Here is a 23,572-nt window from a genome sequence, read left to right as displayed (position 1 = left end):
CAAACATAAAACAAATTAAACATAAGTATAGCCACTCCATTTCTACAGGTGTCTGTTGTGTAACCAAGTAAGATAGGAAATAACTTTTGTCCCCAAAGGACATAAAAGATCTGATGAATGGCTAAAAAGTCATTCCTATTTGGGCTGTTACCTGAAAAGTTTGGAAGTTTCAAGGAAAAGATAAAGGGAACTAAAAATTTTCACATAACTTGTTTTGTCTTCTTATATCTAGGGCCAGTGTTAGAGCAGGAAAGAAGGGTAAAGGGTTAAGACACTTGACTAAATTGTAATCGGTGTCTTCTTCACAACCGTGCTGCGCAATGTTGGGAATATCACTTACCCACTTGCTGTATCCGTTCCCAGTGTATGAAATGGGGATAACAGCACTTCTTTACCTCCACTGTGGATCAAAAGGATAAAGGTATTAATCATTTTCCAAGACGCTCAGACAATATTGTTAGTGCAGAAGTACCCTACACAGACTGACTTTGGGAAATATACCAAAGTCTATGGTTTGTTCAAATGCAAAACAAATGGAGAAAGCAAAAATAAGAAAGGCTTGCAGCTCTTCAGGGAGGCATGGGTGCCTCATTGTCAGTTCTTCAGCAAATCTCTTCAGTGTGATCTTATGAATCTTGTCTTCTTTGGGGAATCAGGGAAGAGACTAGCAACTGTGTAGTTGGTCTCCCCTTCCTCCTTCCCTTCCTGAGTTTACTACCACACAAGCCAGACTGGAGGTGCCCAAAGGAGAAATCCCGATGTGCCATGGGAAGCCGTGCTCTGGACTTTCTCTCTTGCATCTGGCATGGGCTGGAACAGCCTCTGTTTCTTTCCTGCACCTGATCTGGAGACGATCATGAGTTCAAAACTGGGAGATGTCATTGGCCTTTGCTATCTGACTCCACTCCCACGAGCCCTGAGGTTATCTACAGTCTCCTGCATTGTCCTGGCATCTGAAAACTGTGGCAATGCCTTCCTTTGTGGCACTGTACCTGAGTATTACGCAGCTTGCTAGCAGCACTGCTGCACTTATCAGCTTATCAGCAGCACTCAGCCTGGAGAGAGGGGTGCTGAAGGATCAAACCCTTGTATCAGATCAGTTCCTGCACGTCAGATACACGTACAGGCTGTGTGCTCTGCCAAGCTTTTTAGGTAGGGTAGCAATCTGGAAGTGCATGGGAAAAGCTGAAAGAGTGCTAACTAAATACAAGCACATATGAAGCAGCATTTTATTTTAAACCATGGTCTCAAGTTCTCCAGATGAGCCAAAGACAAAATGAGAGTGAATTTGTGTAACACTCCTGCTGGATGCTCTGTGTCATCCTAGTGTTTAGACCACTGTACTTAACAGCATTGCCTCCACGTACTCCTGCTTTTCACAGCACTAATTCCCCCCCAGTCTAGCAGATTTCTTTGACATTCTCCTTTCTGCCCATCTGATACGAGGAAGGGAGCTGAAGGATGGTGAAAGTCTGAATAAAACACACTCCTACCATGCCTCGCTGACACCAGTGTTATTACTTACCCTTACATGACAGCTAAATTCGTCCACAATCAGTTAAATGCAAAAACAGACTTGCATTCTTCCTTTATGTACTCAGAAAAGGAAATCCACATGTTTATATTCAAAATCCACATCCAAATATACCATTGGTGAGATCTTACCATTTTCCAGCATCTGAAAGGCCGAATACATGTTTGCAGAAAATCCCCCCCCCCCTTTCCCAACCCGCTGTTGCCCCCGGAGCAACCTTCCACCCCGCCTCCAGGCTCCCGAAGTGTGGCAGCCCCACGCACTCTGGCACAACACGACTGCTGTGGCATGCATGGACAAACTGAATAAAAGATACGAGAGTTTTTCAGTTGGAAGTGAGACATTAGCAGCTGATTTATGCTGGCTGAGGAGCTGAGATGTAGCTTTCAACCTTCAGCACAAGATCCCTTCCATCTATGTCTAACCTTTTGCCTTTTTTCCCCGGTGTCTGTTTGTCACCAAGCTGTCTTCCAGCACACTTCACCTCCGTGCATCTAAGCCGAGCCTAATTCTGCAAACACTCCCTTGGGACACTACACTGTAACAACAGAAGTGGTCCCAGCAACGCCACTGGGCAGGCATTTTCAAGCATCTTACCAGATGCTCTTCATTTTTCACATGGAGTCTGGTTATAGAGGTCTATACATAACAAGGCTCAGTTCTTTTTTTCTGGTCTTGGCTCATGCGAGCAGATTGATCGACGTTTTATATATTTGCTCAAATCTTTGCAATAAAGGCTGAAACCTTAAAAATAAAACAAAGAATGGTGCAGTATTGTATTACAGTCTTGTTGCTCTCAAAAATGCTGCTGCTGTCGTTTTAGGCTATGGTCTACTGTCACAGATGTTCCCTTTCTTAAAATGGAGGAAAAGTTCAGAGCACCATCACCCTTAACTTGGAATTACAGAGCTTTATTTTTTAATAAGATGGGGAGTTCTGTTCTCTGGCAGACCATGCATTTTCATTTGATAAAGAGGGTCTACGTTGGCATGCAGTGTGGTTTCCTTTGTTAGGCAAAAAATGTACCTTTATATTGAATATTTGTCTTTATTACATCAAATATTGAAAGGAGGACGAGTTCAATGGCTGACATCCACAGATGTGTTCTCCAGTGTTTTAAATTTGTAATTTTGTTTTGTGTCTTTATGACACTATGTACCGGTGGTAAAGAATCATTTACAAATTGAAATACCTCAAATATACCACTGACTTTACGTACCTTGAGTTCTGCTGAGCTACTTCTCTGGGTAAGTAGAGAACACTTTAGATACTCTGATTTAGCCATACACCATCAGAACAATTTATGTGGAAGAGAGGTGAATTAAACAGGAACAAAGAAATGCACCATTTGTCACCGTCATTGAAACTTAAAACTAAGATTTATTTTTTTTTCCAGAATGCTGCATTTTAACAATGGTTGATTCTTTAGTGTGAAAGCACTGATGTTTTGCTTACATTATAACATTGCTTTGGACTTCTGGAGCTTTTCAGCCTGGCCATCAAATACCACGTCTAGTAAAATGCTGTGTATGGGAACCAAGCTGTTTCCCTTCTACATAAAACTTCTTTCTAATTAAGCAGCCATAAGGCAGATGACACAAAGTATTTCGGGGAACTTACTGCATGTATCTCAGGTGAGCAAAATAATTCTGCTTTCAATCTCACACCTCCAGGCGGTTCTGGACACAGAAAATAACCCAGGAACAACCTGCCCCAACCTCTCTGCTGAAGTTTGACCTTTAGATAATAAACTGTGCCGTATAAAATCCTGTTCCGCCTGGTGCCATTCCGACATGTCCCCATAGCCAGTACACCCAGGCAAGAAAGCTAGTGTAAGCAATTAGATTATAGTGCTATGAAGAAATGTACAAGTTTTATTTTTAAACATGGCTGGGCTGAAAAATATTCGTATGGCTTATTTATCTTTCAGGAGATGGTAGTGAATAAGTTAAAGAATATTTCATCCCAAAACATACGCTGCTTTCATTGATAGCTAAGCTAATGTACACATAAGTTTTCTTATTTTCAGAAATGTCAAGCACCCACCTTTTTCCCCCGCAAAGATTTACAAGTACATGCATGGCACTTCCTCCAAAGCTGTCGTGGGCTAAAGGCTTAAAAACAATGCTTTTTTTTTTTTCTTTTCTTGAATAAGAAAAATTCATCAGACCAAAATATAATCATTTAAATCAACTTCTTCCTGAGAAACTTAGAAATTTGGAATGTGCTGAAAAGTTTCAATAAATAAGTCAAAGATTAACCAGCTTAAAACGTACCTTTTAACAATTACGTAAAATATATTTAATGACAGACAAATAAGCTGTAGGACCAGGAATCTTAGATGCTATGTGCCAGATAAATTTATGAAGTACCATTTGAGGAGGAGAGGCCAGGTTGATTGTTAAGAAAAATACAACAACGTTAAAACCTAGCAAGTAAATTGTTTAACAGTTTTTGTATTTAGGTTACAAGTAGTGATGGCTGAAGATACCATTAAATAAACAGATAAAAATAGACTTTACAGTAAGCGGCAGTGAACTTGCAGGAAGGGTGAATGTGTTAAGTGACTGATTATTCTGTTACAATGTTGGCAAAAAGGATTCAAACAGAACTTCTGAAAGGTGAGAATATTAATTTTCTTTCCAAAATATAACAATTCCACAGTGTGTAAACTAATCATTACTCTTTCAATGTAATTTCATAGAAACCACTTAAAATATACAATGCAGCAGATTCATATTTTAGCTAACATGTTAGTTGTTATCTGTGCCATTTTCAACTTTCTTTAACGCGCTCCCTCATGGCAGCGCATTGCTACCACCAACCTGGGATGTTAATCATGAGAACAGAGTCTTCTACGTAGCATTTTCTGTAAATAAACATCTTGTTTTAACACGATTACAATTCTTTATTCTTGTTCTCTGCATGTAGGTACGGTAAAGACTGACTGCTGATGAAGACACGCCATAATGGGTATTGGCTCTCAGCAGGCTCAGGGCAGAGGAAGCCCTTGAAAAGCACATTCGAGCTTAGCCTGAGTTCATGTGCCTCGTCCATCACAAAATAACTTTTGCTGTTAGTTCAAACCGAAGGATTACCTTGCAGACAGCAGGCGTGCTGCTGAGACAGCCGCAGGATAGGAAGCCAAAAGTGCCTGGGAGATGTTTGAGAGGGCACGAGCTGGACACAGGTGCTTTACTCCAGAAGTGTTACTCATGATGCAGTTCTTCAGCTGTGCTCTGGGACAGGAATTTATTACTATTATCCTCTACTGGTTTAGTTTCCTCTGGGCCTAAGGGTGCACAAGAGGCCAAGGCCTCACTGAGAACCCCTAGGTCCCCCTGTTCTGCTGTGGAGCAGGGTGGCTCTGCCCATTGCTGTGTGCAGGTCTGTTGGTTCTGCACCTGCAGCCCAGGCAGTTCATCACTGGGAACCCCGGGGACACCTGCCTTAAAGACAACAGCGTGTTGCATATGGGAGCTATTCCTACTTCTCCTCCCAGCCAACACTACTCCACTTCGCAGTGTTTGCTGCTAATACTTGCAGTGATCAGCAAGGGCAGGCTTGCACAGTGCCTCTCTTAACAATGCGTCGTTGAACTGGCTTTGGTTTTACAGAGCATAGCTTTTTCTTTTCTTTGTTTTATCATTCTGAAGTATTTCAACTAGAGAAGTGGAGTGTCTCCATATTGTTAATTTTACTTCTAGCCATACTAATAGCAGATGTCTGCTGTTTGCACTGTTGTGGCAGCTGTGCTGTGCTTCAGACACGAACAATTAAATTCTGTGATCATAGAAACATCATTTATGTTGAATCGGAGCTCCATACCATTTAAGTTTTTTTATTGAGTGACTTTTTCTGTATCTCTTTGGATTTCTGATCCATAATAAAAATACAAATCTACAAATACTCTCCCTGAACATAAAAAAACACACTGCACCTTTTCCTTCAGAGTCTAATAGAAACGTACTCAGCTGCAAGAAGCAAAACTCTGCAGTTTGCATAACCCTGCCCCACAGACTCTTCATTCTTGCAATTCACTGACCTGGTAACTTTTTCCGCTCTATGAACTAGAAGGGCTTACCAAAAACATCTAGTTCCTGTAACTTGCCTTATGACCAGCCGCATTAATTTGCCAGAATAGTAGACTTGCTCCTCCCACACTGAGCAATTCAGAAGCCATTATCTAACCCACTCTTGAGCCTGTTATCCTTGGATGTGCACACACGGCAAAGGCTCTGACTGCATCACTGGAATACCAGTGCTCTCTGGGCAGAGAGAGGCACTCTTCCCAAATGGCTCACTGCCTCCTCATTTCCGTAGTTAATGCCGCAGTATTATGCAATGAAGACTTGTTTCTGGAGAAAGAGAGAGATGAGAATCTGTAAAATTCACCTTGAAATACTGCCTAATCTATTCTTTTATGTTTTGCAGATGCCCAGGGGACTGTTGTGTACTCCAAAAGTTATTTTGTGATAGACAGTAGATACTTCTCTCTTGAAATATGCTATAGCAAGGAATCTATGGAGCCAGCACAGTACAGTAACATTGAACCCACAAAACCAGGCACCTCCCGATTGCCCCAACATGTGGGAACGTTCTGTTTCGTTCTGTTTTAAATGCTGCTGCGCATTAACTCAGTTCCTTAAAGAATTACTTTAATAATAATTAAAAAATCTTAAGAAAGCTGGAGGGGTAACCAGAAGAGAAAGGATAGCTCTTCCATCCATCACCTTTTATAGATATCCTCTAGCCACTTTTCATCATCTTCTTCCTCATCGTCTATTGGTTCTTCTGTTTCCAGGGGAGAAGGAATGAAGAACTCGGGTCTGGGACGTGGTTTCCTGATATGAGACTTCAGTCCAAACTTGCGCTTTAGCAGGTGGAACTGTTCTTTGACATAGTAATAAAACTCATATTCATATCTCATGCGTTGGTAGAGGATCTGTATTGCTTCTGGAGAGGGGACGGTCTTTTTCACTGTCACAGTCAGATTGCCAAGTTTCCTATGTTCTGTAAAGAAAATAAGCCACATGGTGGGTACTGATTAATGAGACCACCTAAACTTTTTTTTTTTCGTTAACATTAAGACTTGACTGTACTGCATTACTGGCACAAATGACCTAAATCTGCCTCCTTAATAACGTAAATACTCTTAGTGATTTAAAGTTAGACTTGTATGTTTAAATATGGCTAGTTCATGCACAGTATTTGGCATTGCAGATAGTCGTTGAGGACCTTAACAGGCAATGGTTATCTGCAAATACAAATCGGGTCACACCAATTATGAGCAAAAACTACATTTAGGGAAATACACATAGTACCTAATTGTGTGCTAATCTTGCTTAGCTTTGGAGATTTTTCCTGATGCATGTGAAATATATATCCGACACACAGCTGAGCTGAACTAATCATTTACTTCCCATGTGACATAGTATGTAGTGTTGCAGTTGTGCTTTATTACTGTTCAAACCTAAGCAGATATGTATCAATCTGAATCCATCTCAGGCTAGCACCGTTGCATCAATAGATGACACCTCAAGACTGAATGCGCCTGTTGACTTTGTCATCTTGACGTACATATTAATTACACTAGTCCATCTTCCTGTTGTGTCCTGGGACTGGAAGATTTCAGTATGTTTCTCTCCATCTGATAACTTTTGCATTGCTTAACTGAAATAAAACACAATTACTGCTGATAAAGATTTAGCAAAAGTACTGTATTGCCTCTCTCTTTGCCTCCTCTATCAATAGATTAGTCTAACATTGGAGATTAATTTATTTGAATAAGGTGCAAAGTAAGCCACTTCAAGCATCCATTTCGCTGTTTTCTACCAGATGGCAACAGGCTGCTGGACTATCCCAAGTATTTTCTTCTTCTCCAATACAGAAATGTAACTGAAGGTCAACTGCGAAGAAGAGGAGAACAATAACCTCTGGGAGTACTGACCCCCCTACTACAACTGTCTTATGGAGAAGTGGAGATGAATGTTACAGTGATGAAGCAGTAGACTCCGTAATTAATCAGGTTTTCTGAAACCTCAGTGCTCCAATCCAGCAAAGTTCATGTGTTACTTTTACGTGAAGTGACACCCATAGAAATGATCCTAATAGCCTTAGAATACCCCTTGGTCCAGACAAGGCAAGATGAATGGGACTTGCCATGTAAGCAAAGAGCAAGACAGTAAGACACAAGACAGCAAGTGCTGCTGGGCTGGAAATTCTCCTATTCTTTTGGCTTTATCATGTGAACACGTCTGGTGCAGAAGAAAAAAATTTTATCCGAAAGAGGTATTTTCCCTCTCATTTTTGATCACCAGTTATAGCACAGTAATTTGTAATGGATATGATACAAAAAGAGAACAGGTTGACTAGCCTACCAAACGTAACGTTGTTACAAATCACAAAAAAAAATATTTAAACATTGATTTTATTTTGCATCTGTACTTTTAATTCCTCTAAAGGAATAATGGTTTTAATTATTTGCTGACACTTAAAACATGCTGTTCTGTAACTAAATGGAGCTTTTACACCAAACTTCATAATTTTTAACACTGAGATATCTTTACTCATATATCTAAATAATTAACCAGCTTATTGTACTGAGTTTTTGTTCTTTAATTACAACAGTAATGGTGACATGCTCTATACTTACTGACTGTTCACGGTTTGTCAATTTGTATAGTTTTAGTTAGGAGTAAAACTATTAAAATACACAGAAGTTGACTTTAAAAACAATCAAGGGGGTGATCTTTAATATGCTGTCTAGCTAAGAAAAAGCTTAAAGGAAGGCTCATGAAATATTTGCATTTAAAACTGGCATTAGCATAAAAAGCTAACGAATGGGGTCAAGACCTTACTCTCTTCTCCACTGCCTACATCCATAGACTGAAATAGACTAACAAAGGTCTCATGTTTTTAAATTCTTAATCAGTTGTTCACGTTGTCATTGATGGGCATTAGACGAATGCGCTCAAGGGAGGACACTGAACTCAGTCTGTCCTTGAAAGAAAGCAAGAGCTGTCTTATGATGATTTAGCACTTCAAAAAATTCCTCATTCTGGTGCTTAGTTGGTAGCTTCCACCAGCTTTGCAGTCTGGTTTTCTTTACAAACTCAGCAGCAAATATACACTACTAAATATTTCATTTATTAAGTTCAAGCCTTTATACTGCTTGCCAACTGCATTTTTATTTCACGTAGGTTATTTCTGTTACAGAAAACACCATTTACATCGCTGGAGAAAGCTCTTTATTTATACGGTCCCTCCAGGACTCTAACTGGGAAAAGCCACTTCTTAAGGCACCAGCTCCCTTTGGTGGCTGCTCCTTCCAGCAGAGAGAGGCACTTGTGTTCGGCCCAGGAGTGCTGCCAACGATGACAAGGTGAAAAGAGCTGGGCTGTTTTCTTGGGGGGTGACCAGCACAGGGTGGGACCAGCCAAAGGGTGGCTTACTGGTGCTGTGCCAGGCCGGGAGCAGCCCGCCAGCACCAGCTCGGCCAAGGAGCCAGGTGCTGCATGCCACCCTCGCAGGCAGGCACCGCCGGGGGAGAGCCAGCGAGCAGCTAAATACACTCGAGCTGAATTTGCCTGAGCTTTGCAATTGCAGTAAGCATGAAATAGAGGATTCCTGGATATATGCAATTATTTTTTGCTCTATGAACGTACCTATGTGCATATATTGATATACACAGACAGACAGAAATGCACATGCTCTGAAAGGAGCAATGTATATTTTCTGTCTCCTTTCAGTTTGCCTCTCAGTGTAACTATTAGAAACTGCAGTGCATAATTAGCTGTGAGATGCTGCTTGTCAGACAGGGCTAGTTGGGACTGCAGGCGTAGCATTTTGATAAAACAAGTTTACTTTTTTTTTTTTTTACACTTGAATTTTATTTAGACTGGTTTGTAATCTTAAATAACACTTGTAAGGCTCTTTAATACAAATATGAATAAAATCATAGAACTGCCCCTTGAAGTCACCTTAACCACTTCTCCTCATCGTATAAGCAAGATGGAAAAATTATGTAGATTTGGCTTAAAGCCAAAATAACAATCTGCATATGCTACATAAACCCAGCTGTCCCACCAAAGGACCCCATTTTATGACCTTTGAGACAGCTAACCATATGGAGGGCAACAAACTACACCATTTACTTTTTAGGGTTATTTTTTTAAACTGTGTTTGCTTTGGCGTTCTTTTAAATTACTAAAAAGAATGTACTATACAGCAACCAAACCTCCCAGTACTGCCTGCTCACGCCTTGAATTAACGTGGTGAAGACTAAATTGATACACAGATATGGGTGAAGAAAATTAAATTCTTCTGGGTTACCAGGTGATTAATATTTACTGTTACTTTCTCCACTTTCACTTCTCCTTTCTTCTTTTTTTAATTAAGAAATCTGACATTACTCACTGCAGTAATCCAAACTGTAGGGGAAGGAGTTTTTTTTTTTTTTTTTTTTACATTTTGTGGCTTGAAAAACCTTGGATTGCCATATTTAGACAAAACGATCCTAAAGACTACCTCCAAAGAGAATTTATGAGTTGTGCTTTCTCCCGCGAGGTGCGCGCTCCCCAGCTTTACTCCCAGCTAAGCAGAGCTGTGGGGAGTCGAGCGGCCTCGGGGGCCAGGCCAGGCCATGCACACCAGGCCTGGCCAGCTGTGGGTGAGCAGAAGGTGGAAAAACTCTGCCCTGAGCTCTGCTGCTCTAGGACTGAGCGAACACGATGGTTGTCAAAGATAGAGCAAACTCATTTCCTGCAGCTACGCAGGGAGGCCCCCCGTCTCAGCCGCACGCAGCTGAGCTGCAGCACATACCTACTTCTCCACGGTTTTAAATGGAAAGAAATGAGTGTCGCTGTGGTTGGACGTGACGTACGAACCACCGAGGGCCTCTGCTTGATGTGCCACTCAAACAATCGGTGCGGTGCTAAAAGAGGACTCTGGTGGCTGTGTGAGGAGTGATCTCCCCTCAGAGTATTTAACTGCAGCTCAGCTGAACATTTTCAGGCACTGCTTTTTCAGACTTAAATTTTTAGCTGGGCTCTTGATGGGCATCAGGGAAATGATGTTTTTGGGAAAGCAGAGGAAATGCCGCTGTGTTTGGCCTTTCCCTCGGGCAGGGCCTGCTCCTGGGCCGGGTGGAGGAGGCAGGCAGGGGCCTGCGGCCACACCGAGCTGGGGCAGTGCAGACCTCTCCGAGTCACTGGCTGAGGTGACATGTACTAAAACACGAAGCTGATGAAAAAAATAGGCAGTAATTTGTCCCACAGCATCTACTAGCTCTGTCTGAAATACACTGAATCCCACTTATAAACCTCCTTATTGCTTGTATGCACCGGGGAGCAGAAACAGAAGTTAGCTCTCTTCCTCTCAGTTAATCTCATTAACAAAATAAGGTGTAACATTTAACAACATTTAGATAAAGATTAAACATTTGTGTGCATACCGAGGACAGTTATGCTAAGCTCACTAGCAATACTTGCTTTGTTTCAGTATTTTTATCTTAATTACTGTGTTTCCTTCATGGCACGAGACAATTCCCAACTCCAGAGGATTAGAAAGAAAACTCTAGCACACTGGCACACAGTAATGGCCCATCTCTTAATTGTCAGGTAGGGATCTCTCTGAAAATACAGCTATCTGGAGGTATGGGAACACCCAAAACTTCACAGACCTTTGGTCCTAGGCAAATCTGATGTCCTTATTATCAAGCAGGGATCTTGGGACCAAATACACTAGATTGTAATTAGTGCAGACACTGCAAAATGGCTGTCAATGACAGCGTCTGAACTAGATGGGACTATCACAGCAGTTCTGTTTCTACTTTGTTACCACTACAATGTATAAGGAAACCTAAGGGAAGAATAATATCGCTGTTAACCTAATATAATTTTATAATTTTATTAACAGTAACATGGACAAGCTGCAGGGAGCTCAGAGGATGATAACCTAGCAGAGAGAAATGGAGGAATGCCAAAAAAGAGATTAGCCAGGAACAGCTCACAGAGGCATTCTGAAAGACACATAATCAAACAATTACTAATGCTGAAGGATATAAACGCCAAGGAGGCAAGGGACAAAAACAGAACAAGGAGGAAAGGGGAAAGGGAAGGAGAAGGGAAAAGGGAAGGAGAAGGGAAAAGGAAAGAGAAAGGAAATATTAATGATAAATGTATGTAACACTTTGGGTCAGTAAGGCTCAAAATAACAAAAGAAACATCTTCCTGTTGTATGCATGTAACATATATTAGGAATATATCGCAGAGGTAAACACTGCACAGGCCTGGCCATGGAATGGACAAAGTAACAGTGGTATGTACCCAACAGTGCTCTGCAATACTGCTTAAGCTATCAAAGGCATCATATCACTATTATGAAACACTTGCCTTACAGCATATTCAACAACACAAATATATATCTTTCTCTATACTTTGTAAACAGCTACCACTCTCTGAGGTCTCTTCTCCAGCTAGGAAGTATTTATCATGAAGTCTCCAACTCTCCTCTTGGAAACTTTTCACAGTATTATGCTGATGTCTCTACCCGTTCAAAGCTGTGGATACAACAATGTGGATTTCCAGCTGCATGGACACCTCAGCTGACTCTCCTGCACATACTGCCTGTGGTGCCGCCCAAGCCTGGAAACGTGCTGTATCTCACACACAATCAGATAACAAATCTCAACAGGATCTTCTGAGAGACTCCTTTTCTTTGGTTCAATTTAGGTGTTGCATTCCCAGTTAAGATAAACTAACACAGAAAAAAAAAAAAGTTGAAAATTAACCCCCATTGGTAGAGTAAAGAGGCAAATTCTTATGAGAATGTGGTCAGGTACTTTTACTGCTGTTTAGCAACTTCTGAGCTGAAACTAGACAGGGTTGGAGGTGCCAAAACCAAAGTCATCTGCAGAGGAAATGCCAGGATTCTCTAGTTCAAGCTGCTGAGAGAATTGCTAGGTTTGCAGTTCATATGAAATTCTGAATATATCTTTTATAGCTGTATAAGTATTACTGAATGAATCCAGTCAACCTGACAATCTGACAAAACCACAATTTAAAAATAGGTTCTTACAGATGATCACTTGTGAACAGTGCTACATAGTAGTTTAGGCAGATACTGCCATTATTACTTTTTTTTTTTTTTTCAGAGAGAAGAGAAAGTTGGAGTGATCGAGACAAATTTCAGCTGTGCTCATGAGCAGGAAAAGCTACACCACAGATATGTAACACAGAAAATCTGCAAACAGAAGTACAGCCTGAGACTTGAGCAACTCGAGCGGGCATCTCGTCTTCCTGCTTCAAGTCACAGTAGACTGGTATCTGTGATTTGTGTCCACAAAAAGGAAGCCTTGGAAGAGGCATGCAGTGCAAGCTTACAATGTCTAAGTGGGATGGAGTGAGGTGGAGGTGTCTTTATTTCCATATATAGTATTGATGAGTGCAACTGGCATATAGCATTCAGCTTTGTAACCACATCCTAAATCAGACAGGATACGAAAAGAGCCTCGGAATGAATACCAGGGTTGGAAGGAGGACTTTAGAGAAAGAAGATACATTTGCTCTGTTCAGCTGACCAAAAAAAGATTGAGAGGTGACTTGTTTACAGCATCCACATACTTTCATGGTAAGAAAACTACGGATACTTCAACAGGGTTGGAAGTTGAAGCCAAGAAATATGAACTGGAAATAAAGCACAGTTTTTCAAGTGGTGAAGGCGATTAATCACTAGGAAAAAAAAAGAATCAGTTGATTAGCCCTCACTTAGTATTTTGGTGTTTTTACATCAGAACTGGATAACTTAACCAATTCCAGTTACTGATCTCTGTGCAGAAGTAGGAGAAATTGTGTGGCTGGTAGCACAGAAAAAGTCAAGCTAAATGATCCAGTGGTCCGTGTAGGACTTTCATAGCTGCAGATTACAAAAGTCTTGCATGTCCCAGCTTCCAAGCCTGTAGCACCACTTCTGAAAGCCTTTTCTGAGTGATTTTGAGACACCTAAGTAAATGTCATTTTAGGAACACGATTGAACACCTGATTTGCTACCATTTTCAGTTCTTGGCTGCTCGAAGCCCAGAGGTCTCCACCCTGCAATATCAGGCCCTGAGCGACTGTGAAATAACAAACACTAGGTTAAAATAAAAGTTTGAGTACATGGTCTTAAAAATTATTAATTCTAAGTGTTGCACCTTCCTTGTGCATACGTATGAGTGCTTATTGCTTTATATGAGAATAGCTACTGAAATGAGAAACTAGAGCAAAAATGCTAACTAGAGCTAAAGTAATGGCCAATAATAAAATGCATTGCCAAGGTAAAACCACGACTGACATGGTATAATGGGCCTGGAAGATACACAATACTGTATGCAAGTAGCTATTAAAATGGAGAAAAAAAAGAAGGTGCCAGTTCTCTTCTCCCTTGTGAGAAAGCTGCTGGTTCTAAGAAGATTTTCTCCTGTGTCTGCACACAGACAACTCAAAGCCCTGAAATTGCTTTATTTCTTATTAAAAGTTAAAGAAGGTCAAGAGAAAATTCTCTCTTTTCCCCTTAGGTTCTTTTGTGTATAATGAGCAACTGAAGGCGGCCAGGGGCTGAGGCACTAGTGAAGAAGGAAGAATGCTACAAGAGCAGAAACAACACACTGTTCCTTTCAAGTTCACCCCCTCCTGGCCCACAGCCCGACTGCCTTGGCCAGCCGCCAGGGTATCGGGACAAAGGCTTCCTCCTCTGGCCAAAACCGAGGAAAAGGGCCCGTTGTTTAACACAGGCAGACTTGCTTCAGCAAGAGCAAAACCTAAAAATAAGGGGAATTATATTAACTGAAAGTCCTGAGAGAGAAGAGAAATCTCCTAGTGTGGCTAATGCAATTCTCGCTCCATGCCTTTCCCAAAGAGGGAACGTCTTGACTGTCTACCTCTCAGGCTAGAAGGGAAAGTGAAATGTCTCAACAGGGTTAAAGCCATAAGGCTGCTGCAACAAGAATGCATCTTTCTTCTTTTCAGGAAGCCCCAGGTGTCCCACTACTGCCCTCTACGCCTGCCCTAGTATGCTTACATGAAGAGCAAGTGTCCTCATTCATAAAAAGATAGCAGAAATTTCTATGCTCCAACAGACCCTAAAGATTCTCCCAGATAAGGAAGGCAAGTATTTAGCTATCTAGAGAATTCACAATGTCCAAAGCTCCTACTGGATTTCACGAAGTTGTTAAAACATAGTGAAGGTGGATTCACACGTGGGCTTGTTGCCATCTCTGTAACAGAGCCTGCATCCATGGTCTGTGATAGGGAACATGGGACCCTCAGGGTTCCCCACAGGCTGAGAGGTCTCCCTCCTCCCCAAAACCTGTGAGGGAGATGCTGTTGCAGAAGTTACACAGAGACATGGTGGTTATCCATGCCACCCCTGCACCTCCTCTTCTGGAGCTCAGTCACAGCCAAGGGCAGAGGACTTGAAAAGGGCAGAAAAAGCTCTAGGTCTGAGACAACCCACTTGACTCTGAGCACTGAAGTGCTTGAGTGATGTGAGCTACTCCAGAGGTTGTATTACAGGATGTAGTGTCTCAGTGAGCTCTTGCAGGAGTCTTCCCCTAGCAATTATTCATGTGTCTGAGAGTTTTCGGAAGCAGGCCCCAGCTCAAGAAGAAGTGTGATTTTCATCTGCTTGGGTTAAAATAAATTAATACAGGACACTTTTCAGTGCTTAGATGCTGTTCAAAGACCATCAGGATTTACACATGAATGTACTTGCTCTGTATTACAGGCAATAGATTTTCCTCCTGAAGTGGAGAAATGGCATTTCTGACACATACTTACAAGACCGAGGTCTTTGCAGGAGAAGGCCTCCGTGTACATGCCGTTCATCTGCACCAGCCAGTAGCAGAGACAGGCTCCCCTGCAGCACTTCTCATCTATCTTCAGGCTTGTGTGATCTGTTCCAGCACACCTTGACTGTTCTTGTGCGTCAGCATGAGAGCAACCCATTGAGGAAACAGGGTTTGCTCAATGATCCCTTTTAATTCAAGTCGCATTTAGCATTACTGTGCTGACAGGGGAAGAGATACATGGGCACATCGTTCTGCCATCCATCACCTTGTTTACAGGAAGTATATTCTCAGTAGCCTTAACTCGATTGCAGGATAAAGGAATTAGCTGAGTATTATGAAAACATGAATCAGAATGGGAGATTTAGATGGTATGAAAAGCCACTACTTCTGCACTTGATCCTGCAAATTGCCTTGAGTCTGTAGTATTTCAATCAGTAGTTTCATTCCAGCATAAGAGAGACTGGCTAGTATCAAAGTTTCCAGGATGACAGCACTTTTTTGATTTAATGACAATACTAGCCATGACATAATGACTACCGTGCTTTAAGGTTATACTGCACAAAACTTTCCTTTGTGCCTAGGAAAATAGGAGAAAAAATGACCTGCTGTCTTCTTTTATTTCTGTATTTCTATATTTTTCTATATCTATATTCTGTATGTGCACGTAAACATTAACACCTCCAAATGAGTACAAAATGGGACAGAAAACAGGAAGGATGTGACAGTAATTAAGGAGAACGCTTCAAGAAAAATCAGTTTTGAGGAGGAGACAGGTTGCTAAAAAGAACCCTAGAGCTGCAGCAAACCAGGCTTTTGTTGAAGAAGATTGCCATTTTCTACATTGCAATTTTCAAGACCAGTGAAACAGAGGTCCCCAACATTGCTCGTGAGGCATGCAATGTTAAGAGTTGCATCAAGATAAAGAGAAAACCTCTTATGGTGGGTTGACCCCAGCCAGCAGCTAAGCACCAACAGCCACTTGCTATCTACTCCCACCATGGCCCCCACCGCGGGATGAGAGAGAGAACAGGAAGAAAAAAATGAAGAAAACTCCTGGGTGGAGATAAAAACAGTTTACTGGACGGATTAAAAAGTAAAAATAAAAAAGTGATGCAAAGGAAATCCCTCAGCTAGACTAGTAGTTCAGCTAGTCTCGGAGCAATAGCCCAAACCCCTCTTCTTCCTCCTCTACGCCTGTTGTTATTGCCGAGTATGAAATTGCACGGTATGGACAATCCCTTTGACCAGTTTGGGTCAGCTGTCCTGTCTGTGTCCCCTCCCAAGCTCTTGCTCATCCCCAGCCTACTGGCTGAGAGGGAAGAGTCAGGAAAAGAGGAGGTCTTGACCCTGTGTGAGCACCGTTCCACAACCACAACACAACATTGGTGTGTTATCAGTGCATTTACCCACTAATTCAAAACCCAGCCCTACACAGGCTGTTATGAAGAAAGTTAACTTCAACCCAGCCAGCCCCAGAACACCCACTGACACAGGGACATCAGCACTCCTCAGGGAGTCAGCATCATCGGCCATGTCCTGCCATGGACTCAAACACGCATAACAAAATGTCAGATACAGCATGCATGAGAAGGCAGGAAAATAGCATTATCATCTTCCTGCAGAAACTTAAAGAAAAAAGATATAATGCTAGTACTGGGCTTGAGAAAGCAGGATGGCATAGGGTACGTGGGAGCTGTTCCAAGTGACAGCAGCTCTCTAACAGCCTTGCAAGGCTTGGTAGGCAGAGCCAGGAGAAGTCTATAGGCTGGGAGGCAGCGCTGCCACACGCAGGCAGGGTCCTGCATGAGCCAGCACACACACAGCAGAACCGGAGACATCGGTGTCCTTTCCCACATTACCATTAACCTAAAAAACCCCTCGTCATTTGCCCCATGTCTCTCCCCAGCACAGCTGTGTATCGCTGTCCATCACTTCTGTCTGTGATGAGGACCCTTCATGCTGTACTCGTACATGGCCGTCTTGCATGGCTGTGTAAAGCCTTTTTGAGAACATAAATCTTTTTCCCAGTCCCTCAATTCCAGTCATTCTTCTGCGTGGCTCCAAGGCAATAACTTCAGCTGAGGTTATCTCTGACTTCATATTAGCACTTCGGCACTCATGTCACCACTTGGGTTTGTGTTTGGCTGGTCACTCTGACACAAGTTAGAAGGTTCACTTCACCCTTCATGTTTGGCAGTGTAGATAGAGCCACGATTTTGTACTTTCCTTGGGGGTCAAGTTTTTGATTTTTCAGCAACTTGGGGCCACCTGAGTACTTGTAGCCCTGTCATCTTTAATGTTTTAAAACAAAGACATCACAAATTTGAGAGCAAAGCCAGAAGAGGAGAGCTCAGCTCCTACAGACTCTAGGATGAAACTGCCAGGAGAAAAGATTTTACTCCCGGTTACCACACTGATGAGGTAGTTTTGACAAGTTCCTCTATGCCAAACAACAGAAAGTATAAATTAAAATGTTTTAGGCAAGACACAGATAAGAAGAGAGGATGTGTATATATGTAGATAAATGAAAAGTGGGTGTAGGTTGTATGCCAAGATGTTAGAAGAAACAAGAGAAGACAGAAACATGAGTTCGTTTGATAAAGATGTCCACGTGAATGCTTATACCTTTATGCTTAGCTGCCAACGTGCATCTGCCATTATCGTTTACCTCATATTTACATTTCCAGAGTAAAAACGGCTGCTGTCAGGTGTGGGCAAACCTGCCACACCTTCCTCTAGGAAGCTTAAAATACACATATAACTCACACACGATGCATGTAACAGGCACAGTGGCTAAGATGAAGTATCCACTCAGTCACTCTGCTGAGTATTGGAATGGTGGCCTGCCGTCGATGCTTGGAGAAGGAGGTGCAAAAAAAAAAAGGATGCACGGAGCGTTTCTCCCTCAGTGTCGTCTTGCAGCTTCTGGTGCTTGGTGGTTATGCACTCCTCGGGCCAGAAGCTGCATGAATGGCTACTAAATGTAAACGACACAATGAACTTCTCCATGAATGCGGTGCTTTTGCAGTCCTATTAAGGTTTTGGTCATCAGCATGGTGCATTCCAGGTAATTCCACAATACAGTGATTTGTTGATTAAAAAGAAAAAAAAAATCCACAAAACCACTCAACACTTTACCTCTATTTTAAACCTTTTAAAACTGAGTCTCCCTGAGAAATGATGACTAATTATTCTGCATTCAATCTCTCTACATAGTTCATTTTTTATTTGTAGCATATCCCCCCTTCAACTGTCTCTTTCCAAACTCAAAGGTCCTACTTTACTAAATTTCTCTTCCTACCAGAGCCATTCCTTATCTCTGACCATCTCTATTGCTCCTGCTGTGTACTTTCTCTAATTTTGCTAGACACTTTTTGAGAGAGTGTGATTAAAGCTACAAATAATTAATGAAGTCTCAGGGAAAATGCTGCAGTTTGTGGTTAAAAGCACGTACAACATAACTAATTTCAACTTTTTTCATATGTAAGAGTCAGAAGTAAATACATAGATTTAACATAGATTTGAAATACTGCTTGTCCCAAAGCACAGACTGAGAATACTTCTTTTACTTTAAGAACAAAGGCAATTCAGTGCAAGAGATTTGTTCAACTTCATTGGCTAATTCTAAAAGCAAGAGTGGCACCTACAAGTAAATTTAATTTATCTGGTAAAGTAACATAGAAAATGTTATTAAAAATGGGAGTTAACATTTCAGTGCCATTTTCAACAGATAATCCTCAAAAATATTAATCTTTCATTTTTTTTCTTCTTAAAAACTAATAAAAATTCCCATCTCTAATGGATTCTGAATATATGAAATCCAAATCCTATTTGTAAGGTTATCAGAAGAATAAACGCTGAGATTTTAATGAAGTTCTGTGGAAAACATATCTGAGAGAATGGTAAATTCAGGGTTTCCATAGTAACAGAAACAATAAAAAAATAAAATCAAGGGAGCCTTGTCGTGGCCCGTCCAAAACCAAAGAGATTGTCTCTGGGAGACTTGGAGTGAGTTTACGTGGAAGGGACACCTACCGTGTTGGATGTGCACGTGCCCTTATACACGCCAGGAGGACCATAAGGCCCACACTTTGACACAGGCTCTGCTCTCCTTTGGACACTAATGCATGTATAATCAGGTTATAATCAGGTTATAATCAGACTTTTTCTTAATGTTGAGTATATAGGTCCCAGAACTCCTTAAAACTCTCTAGTTTAGTGTTTAAATGAAGGCCAAGTTCTCCTGTAAGTATTGGGGTTATGAAATTGTGCTTCTGAGGTCTTTTAAAAATATATTCCTCACTGGTGTGGCCAGTGACTATGGTCATCAGTTTCTGAACAAACACGGTACCCAGGCACATCATATTCAGCTGACATTTCATCCATCTGCTTGCCACAGTGGTTGAAAGTATTTCTGGCATATGCCTAGAGCATTTAATTTTGTTAAGTACATTTATTGCAGAAACTAAAATCCCTAAACTGAGCAAATAGAGAGTCCTCATAAACATAACTACAATTTTTTTTTCATTTGCTCTGAGTAACAGTGGGAAATGAAAAACCACGAGGTTGAAGGAAGTGAAAGGACTATTTATGTAGCATGGGAAAAATTAAACTGAGTTTCAATGCTTTAAAGTGTCCACCATCTGTTTATCAAAATATGTTTGTTGTGCTTCTTTTGTCTTCAATTATCCAGTCTGTCTGCTCTGATTTATGGACACTGTACTAGATTCTTCCTTTGATTTTAATGGCAAGCTGTGTAAGTTCTGCCTCTACTTTGAAATCAAAATGTTGGGCTGGCATTGCCAATTGCCAATAAAATATACCAATGTATCACGTGCCATTTCTTCACAAGATTGCTCACACGTATACAGTATAAAAAGATGCACGGGGCTCGAAGTTTTTCCTTTTCTGTGCATGAGATCCGAAGTGTCTAGGCTCTACATTCTTATTTATGTTAAAATAAAACCTGTTGAACAAGTGGGATGTACACCAAGATGTGGTCTGGAAGGATAACAGAAACAGACTGTAAATTAAATAGCTGAATTAAACAAGAATTCAAACCATTGATTTCTACAGGCAGCTTGCAAAAACATGCACCAAGGAAAATAATTTTCAGCGATTCAAAGCAGAACCTTTGGCTAAGTAGCGAGTCTGCCCTTAAAATAGGCTAAATAACGTATTCTGCAACTGCAGAAAGTACTGGAGCTAGCAGGGGACCACATGCTATATTCCAACAGCAGCAGAAGGCAGTGCCAAGTAAATACTGAAATTCAATACACAAAAAAATACTTTGCAACTTCACTGCTGTTCTGTTGTTAGAAGTTCTAGATGAACTGGGCTGACATTTTGGTAAGCTGTTTGCAAAAGTTTGGCAGGTTTTCTGCTATCAGCCACCAGCACTGGAATAGCTGCACCAAACAGGCAAAGCTGTACAAGCTGCAATTTGTACCTGTTATTTTCAGCTAATAAGAGATTGACTATGAAAAGGGTTTGCAGTTCCATAGGAGCTTTTCTTGGTATATCAGGATGAGTATACTTGTATATCTGGATGGTATTCAGGATAACGTCTTTCTGTCAAGCTCTTGGACACCAACAGCACTCATTTCACCCTTTTTCACCATGCAGACTGAAAAGAATCATTTGCCATTGGCAAATAGAACAAAATAATCTGAACAAGAGTAATCTGTCAGTAAAGAAAAGCAGCTGGTTTAGCATAGAGAATCATGGACTAAACTGAGTACCCCAAAATAGGAAAGCCCACGACCTCTTCAAAGCGCTCTTTGGCATTCAGGATTCCCAGTTTATACCCTATCTCTACTGGTATTTAACTGGCACCACAGGCACTCAGAACTTACCACTACATCTGACTGGGCTAAAATCAGAATGGGAATGCTTAAGCTAAGAATTTGGAGAGAAAAACAAACAAACAAACAAACAAAAAACACCTGAAAGATCCACAAATCTTGAAACAATAACCCTAACGAAGACATGTAAATCACTATTACCTGATGCCTTTATGGTGAAACTGGACAAACAATAGTCACTATGAACTAGGATTCAGTGCAGAAAAAATGATCGAGGTCTTTTCAAGCAGTGAAACATGAGCTATGGACAGGGCAAGACCAGAGACGCCTCACACGTGGTTGCATACAAAAAAAACCACACATGGAGAGAACATGGAGCAGGCAGCTGGCAAAATTACCCCAGTGTCAAACATCCGAGCAAGTTTATTTAATCATGCCCCAGTTGGTCCTGCCACACTTCACCCTCTTCAAGATCTCTTCAGTTTTACTATACAAACTCCTTCCTCAGATTTCCTGCCTTCTGCAGTTCATTCTCTCTAAGCATTCTTCTAGCAGCTGCTTTTGTCTCCACACAGGGGGTTCCCAAGATTTTACTGCAGTAGATCTTTCTTTTCATCTATCTCCTTTGCTCTTGGCAAAGAAGTCCTGAGCTTCTACTGCATTTCTTTGCTGTACAGGGAACCAGGCCATATACTTTGCTCCTGAAAACACCACGGCAAAAAATATTACAAAAGATGCTATGAAAACCAAACCAAACCAACCAACCAACCAACAAAAACCAAACACCCAGACATTTCCCCCCGCCTCCCCAGAGCAGCTCAAATAGCGGTCACATACACATATTTGTCTATTGGATAGGCAAGGAGAATACTAGTAAGGCATGGCATAACCTCTGTTTTTATAAGCATACCTCTTCTTTGCTCCTACAAACAATACCAAATGCAAGCTCCTTCACAGCATCCATCTGCACCCAACTTTATACAAGTGTACAGCACAAGAGAGAAATATTCCTACTTCTGGACTCCAGTCAGAAACTCAAGGCATCAAACAACCTCCTGAAGAGAAAAGTAGCTGTTCATTTCTGTTCACTGACCACGCAGAGTTCAGTTTCTCGTCATAAAGTACCTGACATTACATAAAGTCAATACCCAGTGAAGTGAACCAGGTTTGGTAAGGGTCTGAAGACCCTCCGAAGATCAGTCATGGCTACTGTGAAAGTGGCACAGCATGTACAGTGACAGTGGAGAGTGGAAGAGAACTTGAAAAATACAAATAAGAAAACAAAGCCCCTCAAAATATTTTCATTGAAATAATATTTAGTAGTATTAAGGTTAAAACAGTTTTCGGTGAACATTTTCATTCAACATATTACATTAATTTGCTTTGGCTGTGTTCTCACTATTGTCATGTCCAATTTCCACTAGCTTTTAGGAGATTTATACTATATAGCAGCCATTCATTAATCCTCCACTCTCATTCCACATGGCAGAAAAAGTGCATGCTCCTGCCCAAGCAGTAAACCTTGAAACTCCCCAATGCCCTGAAAGCAATGGGAGCACAGTCCTGCAAAGCACGAGGGCCTGTGTGTGACCACACGAATCCTACAACAGCTACCAATTTAGTAAGGGGTCATGCCCTTTATTCGAGTGACAGCAGTAACCTTATTTCCAATATACCTCAAGAGTTTCTGACATCAGCTGAAACTACCTGTTACGTATTGAAAAACTCTCTGATGTATGACTGCGAGGAGGATAAAGAAGTTGTGAGGAGAGGGAGAGAGGGAGGAAAAAAAAGATCAGAAATAAAAAGCAATGAGAAGCAGGATGCAAAATTAAAGGGTGCAATAAAAGAGAAAGAAATAAACAGAAAGTAGAAGACAAATAGTTAAGTAAGTGATTGAAAAGAAGTTTTACCATTGCTCTTGTGAAAATTGAACTCTAGCTCCTAACACCTAGGGAGAAGGCCACTGAGAATCCTAGTAAGGAACTGCTTTTTTTTTTTTTTTTTTTTTTAAAATCAATCCCACTTCAGAGACATTTTCCTAATGTTGCACTAGTGTTCCGAATAACCTATCATTTCTTCCTGGCTAGGAACAAAGAAAAATCCTCCCTCCCTTCCTTTTTCCTAGGTCCAACGGTGCTTGTTATCCCTCTCCTCTTCTCCCTTCCTTTCCATGAAAAGCAAGAAATCAAATAATGTAGCTGACTGTAAGTGAAGCAAAACAGTCAAACAGCAGGAGCAGATGAGACTGGGACAAGCATACAGACTTTGCTCTAAGCCCTGCATTTTCATGCTCTGTAACACCAACGGTGCAATACGTGTTACGATTTACAGGTACACATATACTTAGAGCACGATACATCACACGATCACACAGCAGATTCACGTACCTTCCGAAACTCAACT

At 41.3% G+C, this 23,572-nt stretch overlaps 1 protein-coding gene across 2 annotated transcripts in view; it reads right to left on the bottom strand.

Moving 5' to 3' along the window:
* Positions 1–336: 336 nt before the first annotated feature.
* The window catches only part of UST (uronyl 2-sulfotransferase), a gene marked incomplete at its 3' end in the record, with an annotated part of 164,199 nt that continues 140,963 nt past the window's right edge, over positions 337–23,572 (bottom strand). Inside the window, exons 8-9 of one of the 2 annotated variants that reach the window (XM_080588017.1) lie at positions 6,268–6,547; positions 337–400 (exon numbers count right to left, since the gene is read on the bottom strand). In XM_080588017.1, coding sequence (XP_080444143.1) covers positions 337–400; positions 6,268–6,547 — 344 coding nt within the window. Of the gene's footprint in view, positions 401–2,894; positions 6,548–23,572 lie in introns of those variants that run through there. The other variant, XM_080588018.1, reaches the window with a different exon arrangement.

The sequence above is a fragment of the Anser brachyrhynchus genome, assembly GCF_964034855.1.
Source record: "Anser brachyrhynchus genome assembly, chromosome: 3".
NCBI classification, from domain to species: Eukaryota; Metazoa; Chordata; class Aves; order Anseriformes; family Anatidae; genus Anser; species Anser brachyrhynchus.
The sequence above is the reverse complement of the archived record's forward strand: the minus strand, read 5'-3'. Positions and strand labels throughout refer to the sequence as shown.